The sequence below is a fragment of the Xiphophorus couchianus genome, chromosome 19 (assembly GCF_001444195.1).
Source record: "Xiphophorus couchianus chromosome 19, X_couchianus-1.0, whole genome shotgun sequence".
Lineage (NCBI taxonomy): Eukaryota > Metazoa > Chordata > Actinopteri > Cyprinodontiformes > Poeciliidae > Xiphophorus > Xiphophorus couchianus.
The window spans coordinates 23,474,693-23,492,824 of NC_040246.1; the positions used below are offsets into that span (position 1 = coordinate 23,474,693).

General features: G+C 40.4%; 1 protein-coding gene across 1 annotated transcript; it reads left to right on the top strand.

Annotated features, from left to right (window-relative positions):
• The first annotated feature begins 1,180 nt into the window (after nt 1-1,180).
• LOC114134192 (semaphorin-4E-like) lies at nt 1,181-17,470 on the top strand. The gene is made up of 15 exons (XM_028000604.1): nt 1,181-1,230; nt 1,618-1,717; nt 2,031-2,176; nt 3,231-3,293; nt 3,385-3,480; nt 3,676-3,775; nt 10,583-10,693; nt 10,785-10,930; nt 11,008-11,183; nt 11,658-11,808; nt 11,884-12,106; nt 16,338-16,453; nt 16,524-16,690; nt 16,765-16,814; nt 16,909-17,470. Exons 2-15 carry the CDS (start codon nt 1,621-1,623, stop codon nt 17,265-17,267), a joined length of 2,001 nt encoding a protein of 666 aa, XP_027856405.1. The 5' UTR covers nt 1,181-1,230; nt 1,618-1,620; the 3' UTR covers nt 17,268-17,470.
• Nucleotides 17,471-18,132: the final 662 nt, after the last annotated feature.

Below are 18,132 nucleotides of genomic sequence, written 5' to 3' on the forward strand. Positions count from 1 at the left end.
ACTAGTTGCAGCAACTAGTTGCAGCAACTAGGTAAATCTGTGTGGACTGGCTGCAGTCCAGACAGGAGACTGTTTTTATTATCATTTTATAAAGATTGTTTGAATTTCTGTCAGCAACAAATGTATTGTTTTTGTTGTGTAATAGTAAAAAGAGCAAAGACAAAGAGAAATCCCTGTAGACTCCCTGGAAATACGCTAACTAGCTGAACTAGCTTGTCATTGGACACAGTGTTGCTCACCTTTATCACTGGGACGGAGGTAAGGGGTTCATGTTGGTATCGGGGTTAGAGCTGCTGCTGACTGACTCATCTGTTAAGTGTGGTAAGAGGTACAGGGACAAGTTAAATATATTAATATCTTGGTATTTCTTTTTCTTAATTCATTAAATGTTAGTGAAGTGGAGACAAGCAGTAGTCTGCCGCTAAGCTAACTATACTGACTGGTTGATAATCTCACACAGTCTCTCTTTCACCTCTCTTGGAGAAAAACTTACAAATTCGCACTCTTGTCTTTTTCTCTCTCTCATCTTTATTTTTTGAAAACCTGACTTTCTTATTTTTCTTGGCAGCATAGTAACTGCCACAGTCGTTCTGGTCTTGTTCTGACTGCTGCTAAACACCGTCACCACAGGAACGAACCATTTCTTGCAAATGCAGGGGGATTCAGGGCCAATATGGATGTGTGCTTTTTTGGTCAGGGAGGGGTAACATTTAAATTTTACTGCTAAAAACAATTTTAAAAATCACAATAACAGTAACTGACAGGACCCCAATTTTTCTTTTTTTCTATTTCTGTAAAAAATATACATACATATTTTTTGTGGGGGGGCCCCCTGTTGGTCAAGGGCCCTTGGAATTGTCCTAACTTTTCACCCGCCCCTGTGGGTATTAAGCCCATATACCAAATAAAAGTTGTAATAGGTTTGGGGGGTAGGCTGCAATATCAGTTTCAGCAGAGAAACATAATAATTGGAAGAATGGAAAACGGAGTAAAAACGACAGGATTCCTGCTCCACAACAGAAATAAAACAGTACAGTGTAGTGGTTCCACTTCTAGAAGTACTTCAGGAGAGCTACTCCTCATATACCTTAATACATTCAGTTAATACAGAACTGTCAGTTAAAGAAGTTTTATTTACTTTTAAACATTGGAATGCTTTTAAAAATAAACATGTTTTGGTTTCTCGTAGTTATCAGAAGTAAATTGCCTTTACATTTCCACCGGTTAGAGGTAAGCAAACAGATATCGTTTTATTTTACAAAATTAGATGTTATAATCGACCACTTTCTATAATGTACTTCTTAAATCTATTTATATTTACAATCAACTTCAGAGATGATTGTGGTGTCTTTGCTCCTGCTGGTGATTATAAATGGTAAAAGCATGTAAATCAGGACTTGCGTATTTTATGGTGAAGTGCATTAACCTAAGCTATGTATCACTTACAGATGCTAAATATTCATTTCATCATTTATAAATCCATAATGTTTCTGTGAAGCTACAGCTGAGATCTTCTAGCTACCAGAAACTGTGATGTCCAACTTTAAGACAGGAAATAAACTGCTGTTTCCATAACAACTGTTATAGAAAATGTATTTTTTCTTCATTTCCTGTGAGGTCATGATGAAGAGTCAGGTAGCGCTCCTTTGTGTCCTGATCATTATGAGTGAAGGATCAGCAAAAAGCCTGAAAGCCCGCCGGAGCGTTTTCTTCTCAGGTGAGGCGTCTCTGCAGCAGCAGTGAAATGTTCAGACCAATGCAGAAGTATTCACACCTTGTTGACTTTTCCTCATTTTGTCATGTTGCAAACACAAACTCTAGTGTTTCATTGACTTTGAATGACAAACAAACACAAAGAAGTGCATTATAAAGATGGAAATAATACGAGTGTAGCATGAAGACACTGTCTACCCCCTCTTACTCTGATATCTCTAAATAAAATGCAGAGAGCTAAACTAAATTCAGAAGTTTATGAAAATTCTCTGATTTCAAAAGTAGCCTGAGGATGCCGGTTGGATTCTTTCCCTCAGATATTAACCTGAAGCTGTTTAAGGGGCCAGACTTTGATGGTTTGAGCTCCCTGCTGGTCAGAGAAGACATCGGTCTGCTCTTCGTCGGAGCCAGAGGAAAGGTCATCACGCTCAGTTTGAATGACATCACTAAAAAAACCAGCGAGGTAGGAACTGGGCTTGGGTGGTGAAACCTCAATGAAAATACACAAAATGAAATGCAGAGATACTATGGGGTGATGTTTTGAAAGTTACATGGTAAAAAATTAGATTCAATAATGTTGGTAATTTAACCTGTCATAGGAAGAAAAAATGAGGATTTATTTTCCAGTCATGTTATTCATTCATTAGTAAATGTCACAGTTTCCAACTACTTAATTAGCAAGCTAAATAGTTTGTTACTTACATATTTAGTTAGCTATGGAGTAAATATGTAGCTTTTAACCAAAGTATTTAGTTTGTAGTATTTAGATTAGTTAGCTTTCTAACTAAGCTAACACACTAGTACTTACTAGTGTGTTAGTAAGCAGACTAGTTCCAAACCTGATTAGCTTTACGCCAGCTAAATATTTAGTTTACAAACTACACATTTAAATATACACAATTAAGTATAGCTACATAGCTAAGTATTTACCTCCAGGTTTAATATTTAGTTTGATAGCTGTGAACATTTAGTTTAATGCTAGGTGTTTTGCTTGACATCTATATATGCAGTTTGATAATGAGCTTTTTATAAAGTAATGTTGTGGTGAAAACATGACTTTACAAAATTGACCTGCTTTTTTTCCTCTCATGGCAAAGTAAATAACCCATATTATTGTAGTTTATGGTAACACTTTATTTGATGAGGTGTGCATAAGACTGATGTGACATAACTCCTGTCATAAAGTTGCAACATTGACACTTTCAATGATCTTTTATTGCACTATTATCACATCTTTGCATTAAAGTGTCATTATTTACCGAATTACATTTCATGACAACAGTCATAGACATTCATAAAGACTCCTATATATTTATGATATGTCATGTTTATGACAGTGTCTTGTCAGTCTTATGCACAAGCCCGTCAAATAAACTGTTAGCTAGTTTATTAACTGTGTAACTTTACTAATGGCACCCCATAAGATGCATTTTTTTACTTTCATATGCAAAAGACACAGAAGAATTTCACAAACATTTCCTGAAAACCACATGGAGCTCTTGTTTTATATCTTTTAGACTAGATGGACGGTGAGCTCTGAAGACAAATCCCAGTGCCAGAGGAAAGGCAAGAGTAAAGAGGTACACTATGGCACATTAAAATAAAGAAATGTTTTATTAGTCTCATTAAATTAAAATAGTCTGTTTGTAGAAATAGCTGTTCTTCTAACAGGAATGTGACAACTACATCACAATGATGCACACTCTGAGTGATGGCAGAATACTGGTTTGTGGAACCAGAGCATTCGACCCTACCTGCACACACCTGGTACGTTCCTCCCATAACTAGGGCTGGAGTTGTTGTCCTGTAGGACCAGACCCACTGGCTGGGCATTTACAGTACTGTGTAGGAAGAATTTAGTTTATTGCAATAAAACAGGAAAGGATGTAAAAACATGCAGATGCATAAAAAAATAAGTAGTATCATTTCTAAATCCTTATAAATTATTTGGTATTTTTACAGATGTTCAAAGGAGGAACTGTCACCATGGAAGACACAACTCAGAGTGGCAGAGGGAAAATTCCCTTTGACCCCAAAGATCAATTTGCCTCCATGATGAATGGTTGGTGCAACACTTTTTATCCCAGGCTTAATCATGTTTCACTCTCTATCTCAGTGCTTCCTTGTCTGGATTCATCATTTCTTATGTTCTTGTGTAAATTGGTCTGGACTCCTTATGTTGAGTCCTGTGTGGACCGTAACAGTTCTTGACCAAACAGCAGGTGAGCATTGAGAAACTTCATTCTATGAAATGTTTAGTTGTTCTCCTACATCTCCATGGTTGTATTTACTTAGACCTACATAAAACATCAACCAGTGGACCTGCACCGTTTCTACTTCCCAGATCTTATTCTCGTCTTGATGCTTCAAAAGCTTAAGAGCAGAAAAAAGTTAGAGCTGTTTGGATTTATCAGCTTCTGAAAGCCAGAAAGCTACTTTTAAACTCCACTAGGTTGTTTATTTGTTCACCACAAATTTATCTTTTGGGAAATTATGGGGTGTGTCTAAAGTTACACACAAATATTAACAATAATTTCATATCATTTGCCATTTTAATTTTTATTTCATTCTCTCAATAATAAGAATGAAAAGGTTTCTTAACAACAAAATAAATGAATGAAAAAGGCAATAAGAAATATAAACTTATATCTGCACCTTATTCTTGTGAAAAGTAAATTAGCTATTCACCAAACATTTAGCACTGCTGTATCACTTCATCGTAATCATTTTCAATAATTTGGGTAATTTAGCCTGTCATCTGAGAAAGAAATACGAGTTCATTTTTTATTCATTAATAAATGTCAGTTTCAAACTAAAGATTTTGTTTACAAGCTACATACTGTATTTAGTTTAGCTTGTTAAACTGAATATCCAACTAAACTGCTAGCTAAATATTAAGCTTTTAGTGAACTTGAAGCTAAGTATTTAGCAAGATCAGATCTAAATATTTAGCAAATATACAAATTCACTTGCCAATAACTGGAAACGGACTAACAAAAAATCTGGGTCCTCGGAAACGTTTTACAAATTTCTGCTTTCAAATCACTACATGTTGCCTCTTTATCATTGTTTATTCTTGTCCAAATTTTCAACTTAAAACAAGGGACTAGCCATTTTAAAGGCGATGCAGACATTAACCAATGGATCAACAGCAGCAGTGGTGCATCAGCTTTCAAACATTAAATCTCACCAGCAGGATTTTATACAGAAGCTCTCAAGGCCTTCTATTTCTTTTATTTTGATAGTCCACTTGCTTTTATGGGCAAGTGCATTTGCATATTAGCTAAGTAGTTTGACCTGAGCTAATTAATTAGGAGTTATATAGTTAGCTTGGTCATTAAATATCTATGGCGCTAAATATCTAGTTGAAAATTCTGACATTTATATGAATAACATAGTGAAAATTTGACTGAAAGATTAATGCCCATTTTTTCTCTTAGGACTGGCAAAATGACCCTAATTATTGACTTTTGAAAAAATGGCACCCTGTGCCTAATCAGTTCAAAAATGAATTTATGGAGTGGAGGACTTTCCTCTAAAGTCCTTCTTTGAGATGAAGCCATCTCAAAGAAGATGGCTTCATTAATGACATCCATGTTCCAGAAGGTAAGGTAAGGTAAAGTCATTTTATTTATATAGCACATTTTCAGCAACAAGGCAATTCAAAGTGCTTTACATGAGTTAGAGGAAATACAAAGTAACAAAAGAAAAGCAAGAGAAAAATAAAAGTATATCAAGTTTACAAACAGGTAAAACTATAGAACTGTATATTGGTTCCTCGTGTTTAGTAAAAATAAGAATCTATAAACTAGTAGGGGTTCCTCTGGATTCCCTACTGGATCTCCTAAAACTAAGTGTTGGTTTTCCATGTTTGAGTCTTTAAACAAGATGGTCCTAAATGTGGATCTAAGGCATTGTTTCTCAATTATTTTCTGTCATGCTCCCCTAGGGATCATAATTTTTTTCACGCCTCCCCCCCAATGCCCTTCCCTCCCCAGAATTGAAATACTATTGCAAACTCACGTTGGTGGAATCGTTCACCTAGCAGGCGATCTGTTAGCTGAGCACGGTCTCTGTCTTGGCATGGACTGACTGCGGCCAAACACTACGGACGCAGTGCCGGCTGCCATTTGGAACCGCTTGACGTCCTACCCAGTCCGGGCCGGTTCCACAGACAGTCTTCTCGTCACGGTGCTGTCGCTGTTTCCCTCACAGGTCATGGCTTTGGACCCAAACACCGGCTGCTGTCCCTGATCCTCTGCAGCCTCTATCAGAGACATAAGGATGACTTGGATGAAGTTCTTCCTCATCTCCCTACTCATCACCGACATCCAGGTCTTCACCAGACCCAGGCTGAACATCCTCAACTCACTGGTCACTTGACTGGCCTTGATGACCCCCGGGGTGGCCTGCTGGAGGCTCAAATGTTCCCAAACCGTCTTCTGCAGTGATTGCATGAAGACTGAGATGAGGTGGACATGCAGCTGGCATTGTAGCTGCAGGCCAACTTCAGGATAATCCAAGTTCCAAACAGCTGGGTGGGGTTGGTGTGGCTGGTTGCTCGGGACTGCAAGGTGTGAACGGCCCGCAGCCCCCCATTACAACTAAGATATTTGCTGAGATTAAGGTGATCAAACATCTCAAAAATATGACATAAAAATTAGTACAACATTTCTGTCATAGATTGCTTGAACATGTTGAAAATATTTGCTAATTTAAAAGTTATAAAGGGAAAACTTCTCAGCACAATAAAATGAGCATAATCAATTTGCGAGTCTAGTCAATAACTAGAACCTCTCTATACTAATTCATAATTTTCTCCTGCTCCTGTTTCTCAGCCTTGGCTCTGGGTGGGAGGTGCAGAGTTTCTTCACTGGGTAGCGTAGTGATGTCGTCAGGTCACAGGGAGTCCTCCTCCTCCATCTGGTGTTTTGGTGGTGGAATCAAGCTGCTAATTTTGATGTCTTCAACTGTAATTTTACTTCTCTATTTTCCAAAAAATATTTCCAGAAACACTTGAGTTTTTATTCCAATTCCTTTTATCAAATTTGGCAGCCCATTTTTTGCATGTAATTTGGCCTGGAATAGGGCTTCCTCCTTCTCCCCCTGAAAATTTGATATAATTATCATCAATTTGGATTCTATTTAGAATCTGTTATTGTTTGTAAGATAATTTGCTTGTTTCACAAGTTTTCCAAATTCACTGTCTTAAATTTAAGATAGACTATGAAATGTTTTAGATTTAAAGTTTCATCGGTTATATTTTATCTTTATTACATCCCCGTGTTCTTATTAAAAGGAAACAAAAATCAAACATAACATAGGAATTTAGAATTAAAAAACCAATTTGGTAACATCTACCCATCCTTCTAAAATTTTCATTTCCCCATCAATTTTTATACCACGTGCAAGTAATTTAATTTATGTAATAGCATACCACAAAAAAAGTTTATTTATTGAACTAATAATCTTATACTAACACATCAGTTGTAAGATTGTGCTTATCAAAACTATAAAAAAATTTCAGACTTGTTCCCAAATATCCCATGTAGATTCACCCCAATTAAATAAAACAATTTCAAGTGTGTCCAAATAAAACAAGCCACAATCATCCTCAAAAATATTGTCACAAATATTGTGCAGTGACTCTTCTCCTTATAAATGTTATCAGCTAAAAATTGTAACTTGGTAGCCAAATGTTGCATCATAATAAACAGTTAAAAATCAGAATGTGGATTGCTTTGCTAGAAAAGCTATTTTATATTTTATTTTAAACCCACAAATCAGAAATAGTCGATTAGAGAGAACAGCTTAAATAGTCTTCAGAATTCCTCTGAGGTGAAGGGATTGTGTTAATGTGACGTTATTGCTTCCTAAGCCTGTATGCCGCCAATGTGTAGCAGAACCTAAATTTATGTATGAATTTAACTCAGTCGAAAATATTATGCACAGATATGCTGTGATCCAGTTATTTTCCAATCTGTTTTTGTTGCCAATAAACATCATCAATTAATATCACATCTACTATACTAATTATAAAATTTGAACATGCCCAATTAGGTCCTATTATATGAACCATGCCTGTTGCACACACTAAACCATTCCTGTGCTCTCTAAAAAAGCAATTAAGTCAATTGGTAAGTTAGCTTGTTAGTAAAAAAAAAAACTATTCCAGGCTAGAGGAGTCTCTTAATCTGTCTGTGTTTGTTTTTAAAATATAATTCAATAAATGCTATCTGCTTTAATCCAAGGCCAAATTCTGTTGTACTAATCCCCCACATTAAAGTCATCACACTATTCAGAATCTCAGTTTATTATGTCACTTTAGATTTGAATCATAAATTGTCTCTGAGACAAGAATGTTTTGTAACAAGTACAATGAACCTTCAATCAATCTGCAGCTGTTTCATAATTTCCCATTTAAATCATATACCCGATCCTATATATTATACCTATTCTGTAACCTTCTTTTAAGCAACTTAAAGTGGCCAATTTCAATGAAAAAAACTTTTTATATCTGAGGATAATAAAGAGAAAAATTTAGAATAGGTCATGATGAAAGATCAAGTCTGCTAAAGACCACAATTTCTCGATATTCATTAATGTTAAAACCCCTTTTATGTAAGTCCAAAATATTTGTAACCAGTTAAGACTTAATATCATAAGAATTTATAGAATTTCTGTTGCGCTCCAAGTAGACCTGTCCTAATTGTCATCCCCAACTAGCAACTAACTAAAAGAGATAGAGGAACACACAGAATTGTTTATTTTCAACAACAGGGAGCCTGTTGATTAGTTTGCACACTGCTGCCATCTAGTAATAAGAGGCATGTTTATCAGTTAAGCATGAAGAAGGCAAAGTCTTGCTTCTCATGCCTCCCCTGACACTTCACCATTTCCCCCTGGGGGTGCATGCCTCGTTATTTGAGAAGTACTAATCTAATGAGCATTTTCTCTAGATTAGTTTCTCTGATTGTAAGTTTGTTCTAATTCTAAGACAGACAGACAGGGCCAGGAAAAGCGGAAAAGTCACATCAGGGAAGTATGCACATGTAGCAACATTCAGATGATACAAAGACATGACATCACAGAGTGTATCTGTTTGCTGTGTTTGTGTATTGCATATGTATGGCCATGAACCATGTAGCTCAGTCTCCCAAGCAACAGTCTCTGATATGATGGTGTTATCTAGGAGCAAGTCTTACCAAAACATCTCTGTTCTTTCCAATCATCCAAATTAGTGTGGCCATTCCACCTGATCTAAACCAGCATCTTCTCCAAGTTTGATTCCATCCTTCTAGTGAGTATTAGAGTCCTTAGCTGGTCTGCGAGTCTCAGTAAGAATCGCATCCAACTTGCAACTCTGTCCCACAGCATGTCAGTTTGAGTGTTTGCTAGTCAGCCCAATTCGTTACAAATTTTTCGATGTACCAGGTATCTGCAAGCTTTAAACGGCAGAAATTCTGTTATCATGAATCCAAATAAATCTAGGATGTATCCTGTCAGGTGTGTCCTCGCAGGACAAGTGGGCTCTCTTGAGCCCAGTCTTCTCGTTGAGAAAATTTGTTCGATTACATTGAGAGAACAGTTGACCAGATCCATAATTTGAAGATTTGGTGGATGTACAAAAAACGACTCCAAGAAAAAGCAGCACAAAAACAGAGGAAGCAGGGCAATCATAGGTAGGAAGGGAGCAGGGGAAAAAAGCATCTGCATTCACAGAGAGATAGAGAGAAAAATAACCAGCCATCTTTCTCCAAAGCTTTTTAAATGGGATTCAAATCAAGAAGGCATGAAGGATGATCCACAAGAGGGATGTTTTTTTTTCTCATGGAGGATGTCTGTTGTGAAACCCAGTGTGGTCCTGCAATATCTCCAGTGGGATATCTTTCTATGCAGGTTCTTCTACCTATTAGGGTCCCATGTCTTGATGTTCCTTGCAAAGTTCAAACAAGCAGGTGCGGAAGGAGGTGTGACCTTTGAAGGCATTTTTCTTCCTTAAGTTCTTCTCTTGCAGATCCCGTCATGAGAAAGACCCTTCATTCAAATCTTCAAAGGCTGTCCATTGCATCATCTGGTTTCGTGGCGATGACAGTTTTTTGGATCTACCATTTGGAACTTTTGTCCCCAAAAAAAGACAAGGGTTTGGTTGTTTTTTTTGTTTTTTTTACCCCTCCAGGGGCTCTTTTGTGGGCTTCTAGTGTCCCTTATATGATAGTAGGCTGACAGGAAACGGGGAAGGAGAGCGGGGAAGACATGTGGCAAATGTCGTCGGGTCCAGGAGTCGAAGCCGCGACGGCCGCGTTGAGGACTCAAGGCCTCCAAATTTGGGTCGCGCTAACCGCTACTCCACCACGGCACGCCCCGGGTTTGTTTGGTTTGACAAAGTGCAGTGTGAAAAAGAACCACAACAGCTGAAATTTTAGCAAATTTTAATTTTGGTCTCCAATCAATCCGAGTCCACTGGGCTATAAGGTTGGAAAACAGCCTTACTGCATCCAACTTCTTTGATTATGGAAATTTCTTGCTTGCCATTTTCTGACAGGAAGTCTTTTTGTCTTCAGGAAGTCATAATAGCATTTGCATAAATCCAGTGCAAATCCAATGTTTTTTTTCAGTTTTCAACATTTAATCAGCTGATAAACAGTCTGTTTGACTAATTATTTTTGTCTCTTGCTCACATTTTGAAGCTCTATCTAAATCTAGCTTTTATCCAGCAGGAGACATCTTCACCGCATCCAGCTTTTTCTCCAGTAGTAAACAACTGCAAACTAGATTCATGATTCCAGTAATTCCACACATGCTGAAGGAATGTTTTTGTAATAATTAATTTCAAACATTGTAAAACCTTTTCCTCTGTGATCAACAGAAAACATGTTATATACCGCTGCTTCTACAAACTTCCGGGGATTATTGAAGACTTTCCAAAGACATGGGCAGAATCCCATAAGGAACGAAGAGAAAGAGACTTGGCTCAGTGGTGAGGTGACCACTTGACCCAGTTAAAGTGTCTTTTACATTGAAATCACTTTGCAAAACCTAAAACCATGTTTGAAATGATCTGAACTCAGACCCCAAGATGATTTCCATACACATGGCTGAAATTAACAAAATTTCAGAGAACGGTGAGGACGACAACGTGTTCTTGTTCCTCAATGAGAATGCTGTCGAAGAACGACACGGGCTGCGAGTGTCGAGAGTTGTACGAGTGTGTAAAGTACGTCTCTAAATCTTTACCTTCTGTTAAAACACCACATGAATCAGTATTAAAGTCTGACATTTGTGCGGATTCAGAGCGACTTGGGAGGATTGAGAATTTTGCAGAGAAAGTGGACTTCTTTCCTGAAAGCCCATCTGGACTGCCCATTTGGAGATGAAGGTTCAGCGTCTCTGGTGAAGGACGTCTTTCTTCTAAAAGATGAAAAGAACTTGTTGGACAGTGTCTTCTATGCAACATTCACCTCAAACTTGTAAGTCATGTCTCTTCAGGTTTCAGTGTTCATAGATTTTAGACTTTGTTAACCTCTTAATCTCCAGCTTAATGATTGTACCATGTTTAAAATGAATGAACTTCTGTTATTCAGCTGCCATGATGTTACAGTAAAGAGATTCCTGCAATTATTTTTACTTTTATATATGCTAAGTTATGAGCATTTTCAGAGGGTATCTCAAATGTTGTCATTATATATCCTAATAAAGTTCTAGTTTCATTGATAAAAAATTACTTTGTTTTTACCAGGTTTTTATTGAATATATGTTCAGAAACACACTGTCTACTTATTTGATGCATAAATTGTGTGGAAAATGAGACCCCTGGCAGGAGGTCAGGGTAGTTTCTGTATAAACTGAGTAGCCTAGACCCCACTATTTCTGATGTGGTAGTGTCCCTAGTGTCCAGGGTTAATGTTGTTTCTGAGCTGGTAGTAACAGAACCTCATTTGCAGGGAACCGTCCAGTACCTGCAGTCAGTCCGCTGTCTGCTCCTACAAGCTGTCAGACATCCAGCAAGTTTTCAGGGGGAACTTTCTGACCTTGAGTAATTCTGGCTGCTGGGTGACGCACACAGGAGTAGTGCCTAACCCCTACCCTGGTTCAGTAAGCACCAAACAAATGTAAAACAAAAGCAATGAAAATGATCAGTCTCACATGATCGCTGATCTGTATTATCAGTGTATTAATGATGAAATGCGAGCCAGTGGTGTGAGGACTTCTCATGACCTCCCAGACTCAACCCTGCTGTTTGTAATGAACCACCCTCTGATGGAGCAAGTTGTGACACCGATCACTGGGAAGCCCCTGCTGGTCCGGTCTACGGCCCAGTTCTCCAGAATTGTTGTTGACAAAGTAACCTCTCTGGATGGAGAGCAGCACAACGTCATGTTTATTAGCAACAGTAAGTAATTGAATCATATATAATGACTCAACACATCTTGGCGTTGTTGGCAGGATCAGACTGGACAATGGCTGTCTTGACCAATGAACAGGAAAAAACTACATGCAGTTTCACTTATAATGTAAGAGAAATCTGGAGTGCAGTTTATAACATTACACAGTAAAAAACTTAGCAGCAATCTCGCTCTGAATACCAAGAAAACCAAACACATCATCATTGACTTCAGGAAGCAAAGCACCGACCCAGCTCCTCTTTATATCAATAGCAAGAGTGTGGAAAGTGTCCACACCACCAGGCTTCTTGATGTCCTCACCTCCGCCGACATCTCCTGGACTGAAAATATTACAGCAGTCATCAAGAAGACCCAGCAGTGGCTACGCTTCCTGAGGGTCCTGAGGAAGCTGCTGTTGACTTTCTATTGCTCATCCATCGAGAGCCAGCTGACATACTGCATCACACTATGATATGCAAGCTGCACTGTTGCAGACCGGGTGAGGCTATAGAGCAGGGGTGGACAACTCCAGACCTCGAGGGCCGGTCTCCTGCAACTTTTAGATGTATCTCTACTTCAACACACCTGAGTCAAATAATGAGGTCATTAGCAGGACTCTGGAGAACTTGACTGCACTTAGGAGGTGATTCAGCTATAGGATTCAAGTATGTTGGACCAGGGAGACGTCTAAGAGTTGCAGGAGACCGGCCCTCCAGGACCAGGATTGCCCACCCCTGTTATAGAGGGTTGTAAAGGCAGCTCATAGAATTGTTGGCTTCCCTCTCTGATGGATATTTACATCTCCTGCTGTAGAGCTATGGATCTACCGAGGCAATATTGACCAAGATGGCGGCGCGTGAACAACGCGAGGCTCAGCATCTCTCCAGAATCTGCTCTTTAGTGGTTTTTTATCTTTTCATGACTGGACTTTTTTTTCGGAATTGCACAGCGTTGCTGCACTACAGCAGACACGAACTTCTGGACCTTTGGAGCTACAATTTTGACTCTATGATCGCCGATCTCCGACTCATCCCAGAGATCTCCAGAACACCGGAGGCTGCTCACTTCTCCCGGCCGGGTGGAAGGGTACGCAGGCCGCGACGAGAACGTAAACAAAGGCGGGGTAGGCGTGGAGGGGTGCGAGCTAGGCTAAAGCTAACACCACATCGGCTCCCTTTACCCAGCATTTTCCTCGCCAATGTCCATTCTCTGGCTAATAAAATGGACGAGTTACGACTATCCATCACGAGTGACAGACGGATTATGGACTCAAATGTCATGTTTTTCACCGAAACATGGCTAAACAGCTGCCCGGATAATGCTATCCAGCTAAGTGGACACCACACACACCGAGCCGTCAGGACAGCAGGTGACTCCGGCAAGACCAGAGGCGGAGGTTTGTGCATTTATATTAACAAAGCTTGGTGCACAGACTCTGCTACTACCGAGAGTCACTGCTCACAGAATGTGGAGTTTTTAATGGTCAAATGCAGACCTGATTACCTCCCAAGGGAATTCACCTCGATCATCCTCACTGCCGTGTACACCCCCCTGGATGCTAATTCCAAGCTAGCCATGAAAGAACTCTATGCGGCTATTAGCAAACACCAAACCAAATACCCCAAGGCTGCTTTTATTGTTGCAGGTGATTTCAATCACTCCAACTTGAAGACAGTTCTTCCCAGATTCCACCAACATGTCTCCTGCCACACCAGAGGAGACAAGACCCTGGACCATGTCTACTCCAATCTGGCTGGAGCCTACAATGTGACACCCCTCCCCAACATCGGCCAATCAGACCATCTCTCCCTGTTCCTCACACCTCAGTACTTACCACTCATCCAACGTGTGAAACCTACCGTGAGGACAGTAAAGGTGTGGCCAGAGGGCTCAGACGCTGTGCTCCAGGACCGGTTCAGGAATACAGATTGGACTATTTTCCACCATACAGACTTGGATCAGTACGCCTCATCTGTAGTGAACCATATTTCCACCACCATAGAATGTGTCACCACCTGCAAACGCATTACCATGTACCCCAACCAGAAACCCTGGATGAACCGAGACGTTCGTCTCCTGCTGAAGGCCCGCAACATCGCCTTCAGGTCAGGGGATGCACAGACTTACAGTGCAGCCAGGGCTGAGCTGAAGAAGGGAATCAAGAAGGCCAAACACCACTACAAAAGGAAGGTGGAGGATCATTTTTCTAATGCCAACCCCCGACGTATGTGGCATTGCCTTCAGATTCTCACAGACTACAAGAACCCCAATACCACCCCCGCTTCTACTGATGTCTCCTTCCTCAACGAACTTAACAACTTCTATTCTCGTTTTGAGAGAGGGAATACCACAACTGCAACCAAAGCAGTTACCACCCCAGGCCAACAGCCACTGACTTTCCTCCCCACTGACGTAGGAGCGGCTCTGAGCAGGATTAAATCCCACAAGGCTGCGGGTCCTGATGGCATACTTGGACGTGTCCTCAGAACCTGCTCTGGTGCTGGCAGCAGTGCTGACGGACATCTTCAACTTGTCCCTGGCCCCCACTGTGGTACCGACCTGCTTCAAGTCTACCTCCATCGTCCCAATCCCCAAGAATCCCAACCCAACCAGACTCAATGACTACCGCCCAATAGCCCTTACCCCCATCATTACCAAGTGCTTGGAGCGGCTGGTCCTAGCACACCTCAGATCCTGTCTCCCCCCCACACTAGACCCCCACCAATTTGCATACAGGCAGAACAGGAGCACAGAGGATGCAGTCTCTATAGCACTGCACTCTGTCCTTTCTCACCTGGACAGTAAGAACACTTACGCCAGACTGCTGTTCTTAGATTTTAGTGCAGCATTCAACACTGTCATCCCATCACAACTCATTACTGAACTCACAGACCTCGGCATCAGTCCACTCATGTGTAACTGGTTGCTCGACTTCCTGACCAGTCGACCTCAACATGTCCGGCTGGACAACCACTTCTCATCCACCATCATCATAAACACCGGAGTGCCACAAGGCTGTGTGATGAGTCCTTTCCTCTGCTCCCTCTTCACCTACGACTGCAGACCTGTCCACGGCTCTAACGCCATCATCAAGTTTGTAGACGACACCACGGTGATCAGCCTCATCAGAGATAATGACGAGGCCACTTACAGGGAGGAGGTAGACCGTCTGGCTGAGTGGTGCGACAAAAACAACCTGCAGCTGAACACCGAGAAGACCAAGGAGCTTATTGTGGACTTCAGGAGGAACGCTGACCCACATCCACCCATCCACATTAAGGGGACAGTGGTGGAGCGTGTGGACACCTTTAAGTTCCTGGGAGTCCACATCTCCGAGGACCTGACTTGGACGACCAGCTGCTCCAAACTCATTAAGAAGGCACATCAGTGCCTCTTCTTCATGAGGACCCTGAGGAAGAACCACCTGTCCTCAGAGATCCTCACGAACTTCTACCGCTGCACCATTGAGAGCATCCTCACCAACTGTATTACAGCTTGGTACAGGAACTGCTCTGTCTCCGACCGGCAGGCGCTGCAGAGGGTGGTGAAAACTGCCCAGTATATCGCCGGGCACCGCTCCCTGCCATCAAGGACATCTACAGGAAGCGGTGTTTGAAAAGGGCTGGGAAAATCACAAAGGACTCCACTCACCCAGCACACACACTCTTTTCCCTCCTGCCCTCTGGGAGGCGCTACAGAAGCCTACGGACCAGAACCACCAGGCACCGGAACAGCTTCTTTCCCACAGCTGTCACGCTTTTGAACGCCTCCTGACGTAAAACATAAACTATAAGGACTGTACTCCCCTATCCTCTCATACAACAATAACACATGGACTATCCTCACACACACACACATCACGGACTGTTTTCTTCACACACACATACAACCTGTAAATTTTATCTGCCATTATTTATCTATAATCCATTCCCTAACATTCTTATATATTCTGTATAATCTGTATAATCTGTGCATATAGCTCCCATATTTATATTTATACATAATATCTATATCTCTTGCTATAACCCCTTATAGTCCATATACATAGTCTTGTACATCTGTAATATTATATCTCGTAGAGCACTTCTGGATAAATGCAAACTACATCTCGTTGCTTGTACTTGTGACAGTGCAATGACAATAAAGTTGAATTCTATTCTATTCAATTAAAACTCAAAAATAAATATTGATTTTTAATTTTAAAACTCAATATTTAGTTCAACTTGTTCTGTCCTCTAGACTCTGGTTGGCTGCAGAAGGCGGTGTGGTCTGGTGATGATGGAGGGCGAATCATTGAGGAGTTGCAGCTGTTTCAGGATCCTCAGCCCATTCGCTTCCTTCAGCTCTCTAGAAGAGTAGGTTACAGCTACATGTCTGTAGACTAAATGGACCTGGAGCTAACCTTTGAACTCTGATGATCTGCAGGGTCAGCTGTACAGCGCAACTAGAACTGCTGTTGCTCAGCTCAGTGTGAGGGACTGCAGCCGCTACACATCCTGTGCTGACTGCCTTATAGCCAGAGATCCATACTGTGGCTGGGACCACCTCAAAGGCCTGTGTGCTGCTGTTGCTGGTGCTTCAAAATTCTCCATGTATGTCACACTAACCAAGACATGCTCATTATGTGCTACGTTTATAATCAGAGGATTTAATTCATTTGTGGCAGGATCCAGAACCTCATTGATGGTGGTGTTAGAATGTGCCCAAGCTCTCATTGCAAGTATTCCCCACATAAAGCTCTTTACACACATTTACCTTAGCGAGGAGAAAAGTAGGATAATTTTAATGGCTGTTTTCGCTTCTCCAGCAGTATCGATGCAGATTACCGACATCCACCTCACAGCTGACGTCGCACAGTTCCTCCCCTGCTCCCCTGATACCAATCTCCCCATGAGATGGCGCTTCTCTGGTAAAATCCTTGAGCCCGGTCCCCGACACATTCTGCTCAGCCAGGGACTCGTTTTAACACCTTCCTTCACTGATGAAGGCCTTTACACCTGTGAGACAGTGGAAGTAGTTAAAGGCAGAGAGCACAAGAAGGCAATGAACCAGTACAACGTTAAAGTTTCAGAGGGTGGGGGATCCTATATTCATACTATAGTTATCTCTGTTTTAGCTGTTTTTTGTGTCCTGTGTCTAATGTTCATCATGTACACACGGTGTAAATAGAATTCTCGAACCCATGTCAGTGTTGTCAGCTGGCAGTATTAAGATTGGGGGTAACAGTGGCACTGGGGAAGCCGTAGCAACCAAAGTGGAAGAGAGTGATGCCAAAACACAAAATTTATAGTTTGATAACAGAACAATCCACTTCTGTTTAACTTTGTGCAGCACTGCAGGCAACTCAATGCAAAAATAAATGACTAAAATGATTAAAGTGTGGTTATTCATGCTTGTAACTATTGCTGAAACTATTAATTGAATTAATCAATTATTAAAATAATCATCACTTAATGTATTAATAGATTTATTGTTGACTGGAGTATGCAGACTCTAGAAGCCAATTTGTTAAAATAACACCAATGAGCACCAATTAAGAAGAAACTACAAAAATATATTTTGTGTTTAAGATTTTAAAAAAGCATTGTCTGCAATCTGTTCTAGACACATCTCCTCTGGTGGCAGTTTTAGCTTCATCTGGTTCAACTTTTGTAAAATAATAATAAAATAAATCAAATCCATTAAGCACTTTTTGATATTCAAATATTATTCAGTTAATTAGTATATGTAATCCCGATTTCAGCCCTACATGGAATTGATGAGTCCAGAGGAGCTGCGGTTTTCACATAATGATATTCTAAGTATTTTTTATGGCTGCAGATGCACTATTTGCTGCAAATGATCGAGCATTCACTATGGAAATGTTGTCAATTTACTTTAGGTTTTAAGATGATAATATGCTAATAATCCCATAAAACAACAAACACTTTTTTTAAGGAAAAAAATATGATTGTATGTGTATTATATATGCAACTGTGTATGTATATATAAATTAACTGATTTAGTAGTGTAATAATTACCATATTTATGTTTA

Excerpts from the sequence above, each read along its gene's own strand:
- LOC114134192 (XM_028000604.1), top strand. The coding sequence starts at position 1,621 with ATGATGAAGAGTCAGGTAGCGCTCCTTTGTGTCCTGATCATTATGAGT. Across the intron at positions 16,691-16,764 it reads GGTGCTTCAAAATTCTCCAT|GATCCAGAACCTCATTGATG; the intron begins GTATGTCACACT and ends CATTTGTGGCAG. Across the intron at positions 16,815-16,908 it reads AATGTGCCCAAGCTCTCATT|TATCGATGCAGATTACCGAC; the intron begins GCAAGTATTCCC and ends CTTCTCCAGCAG.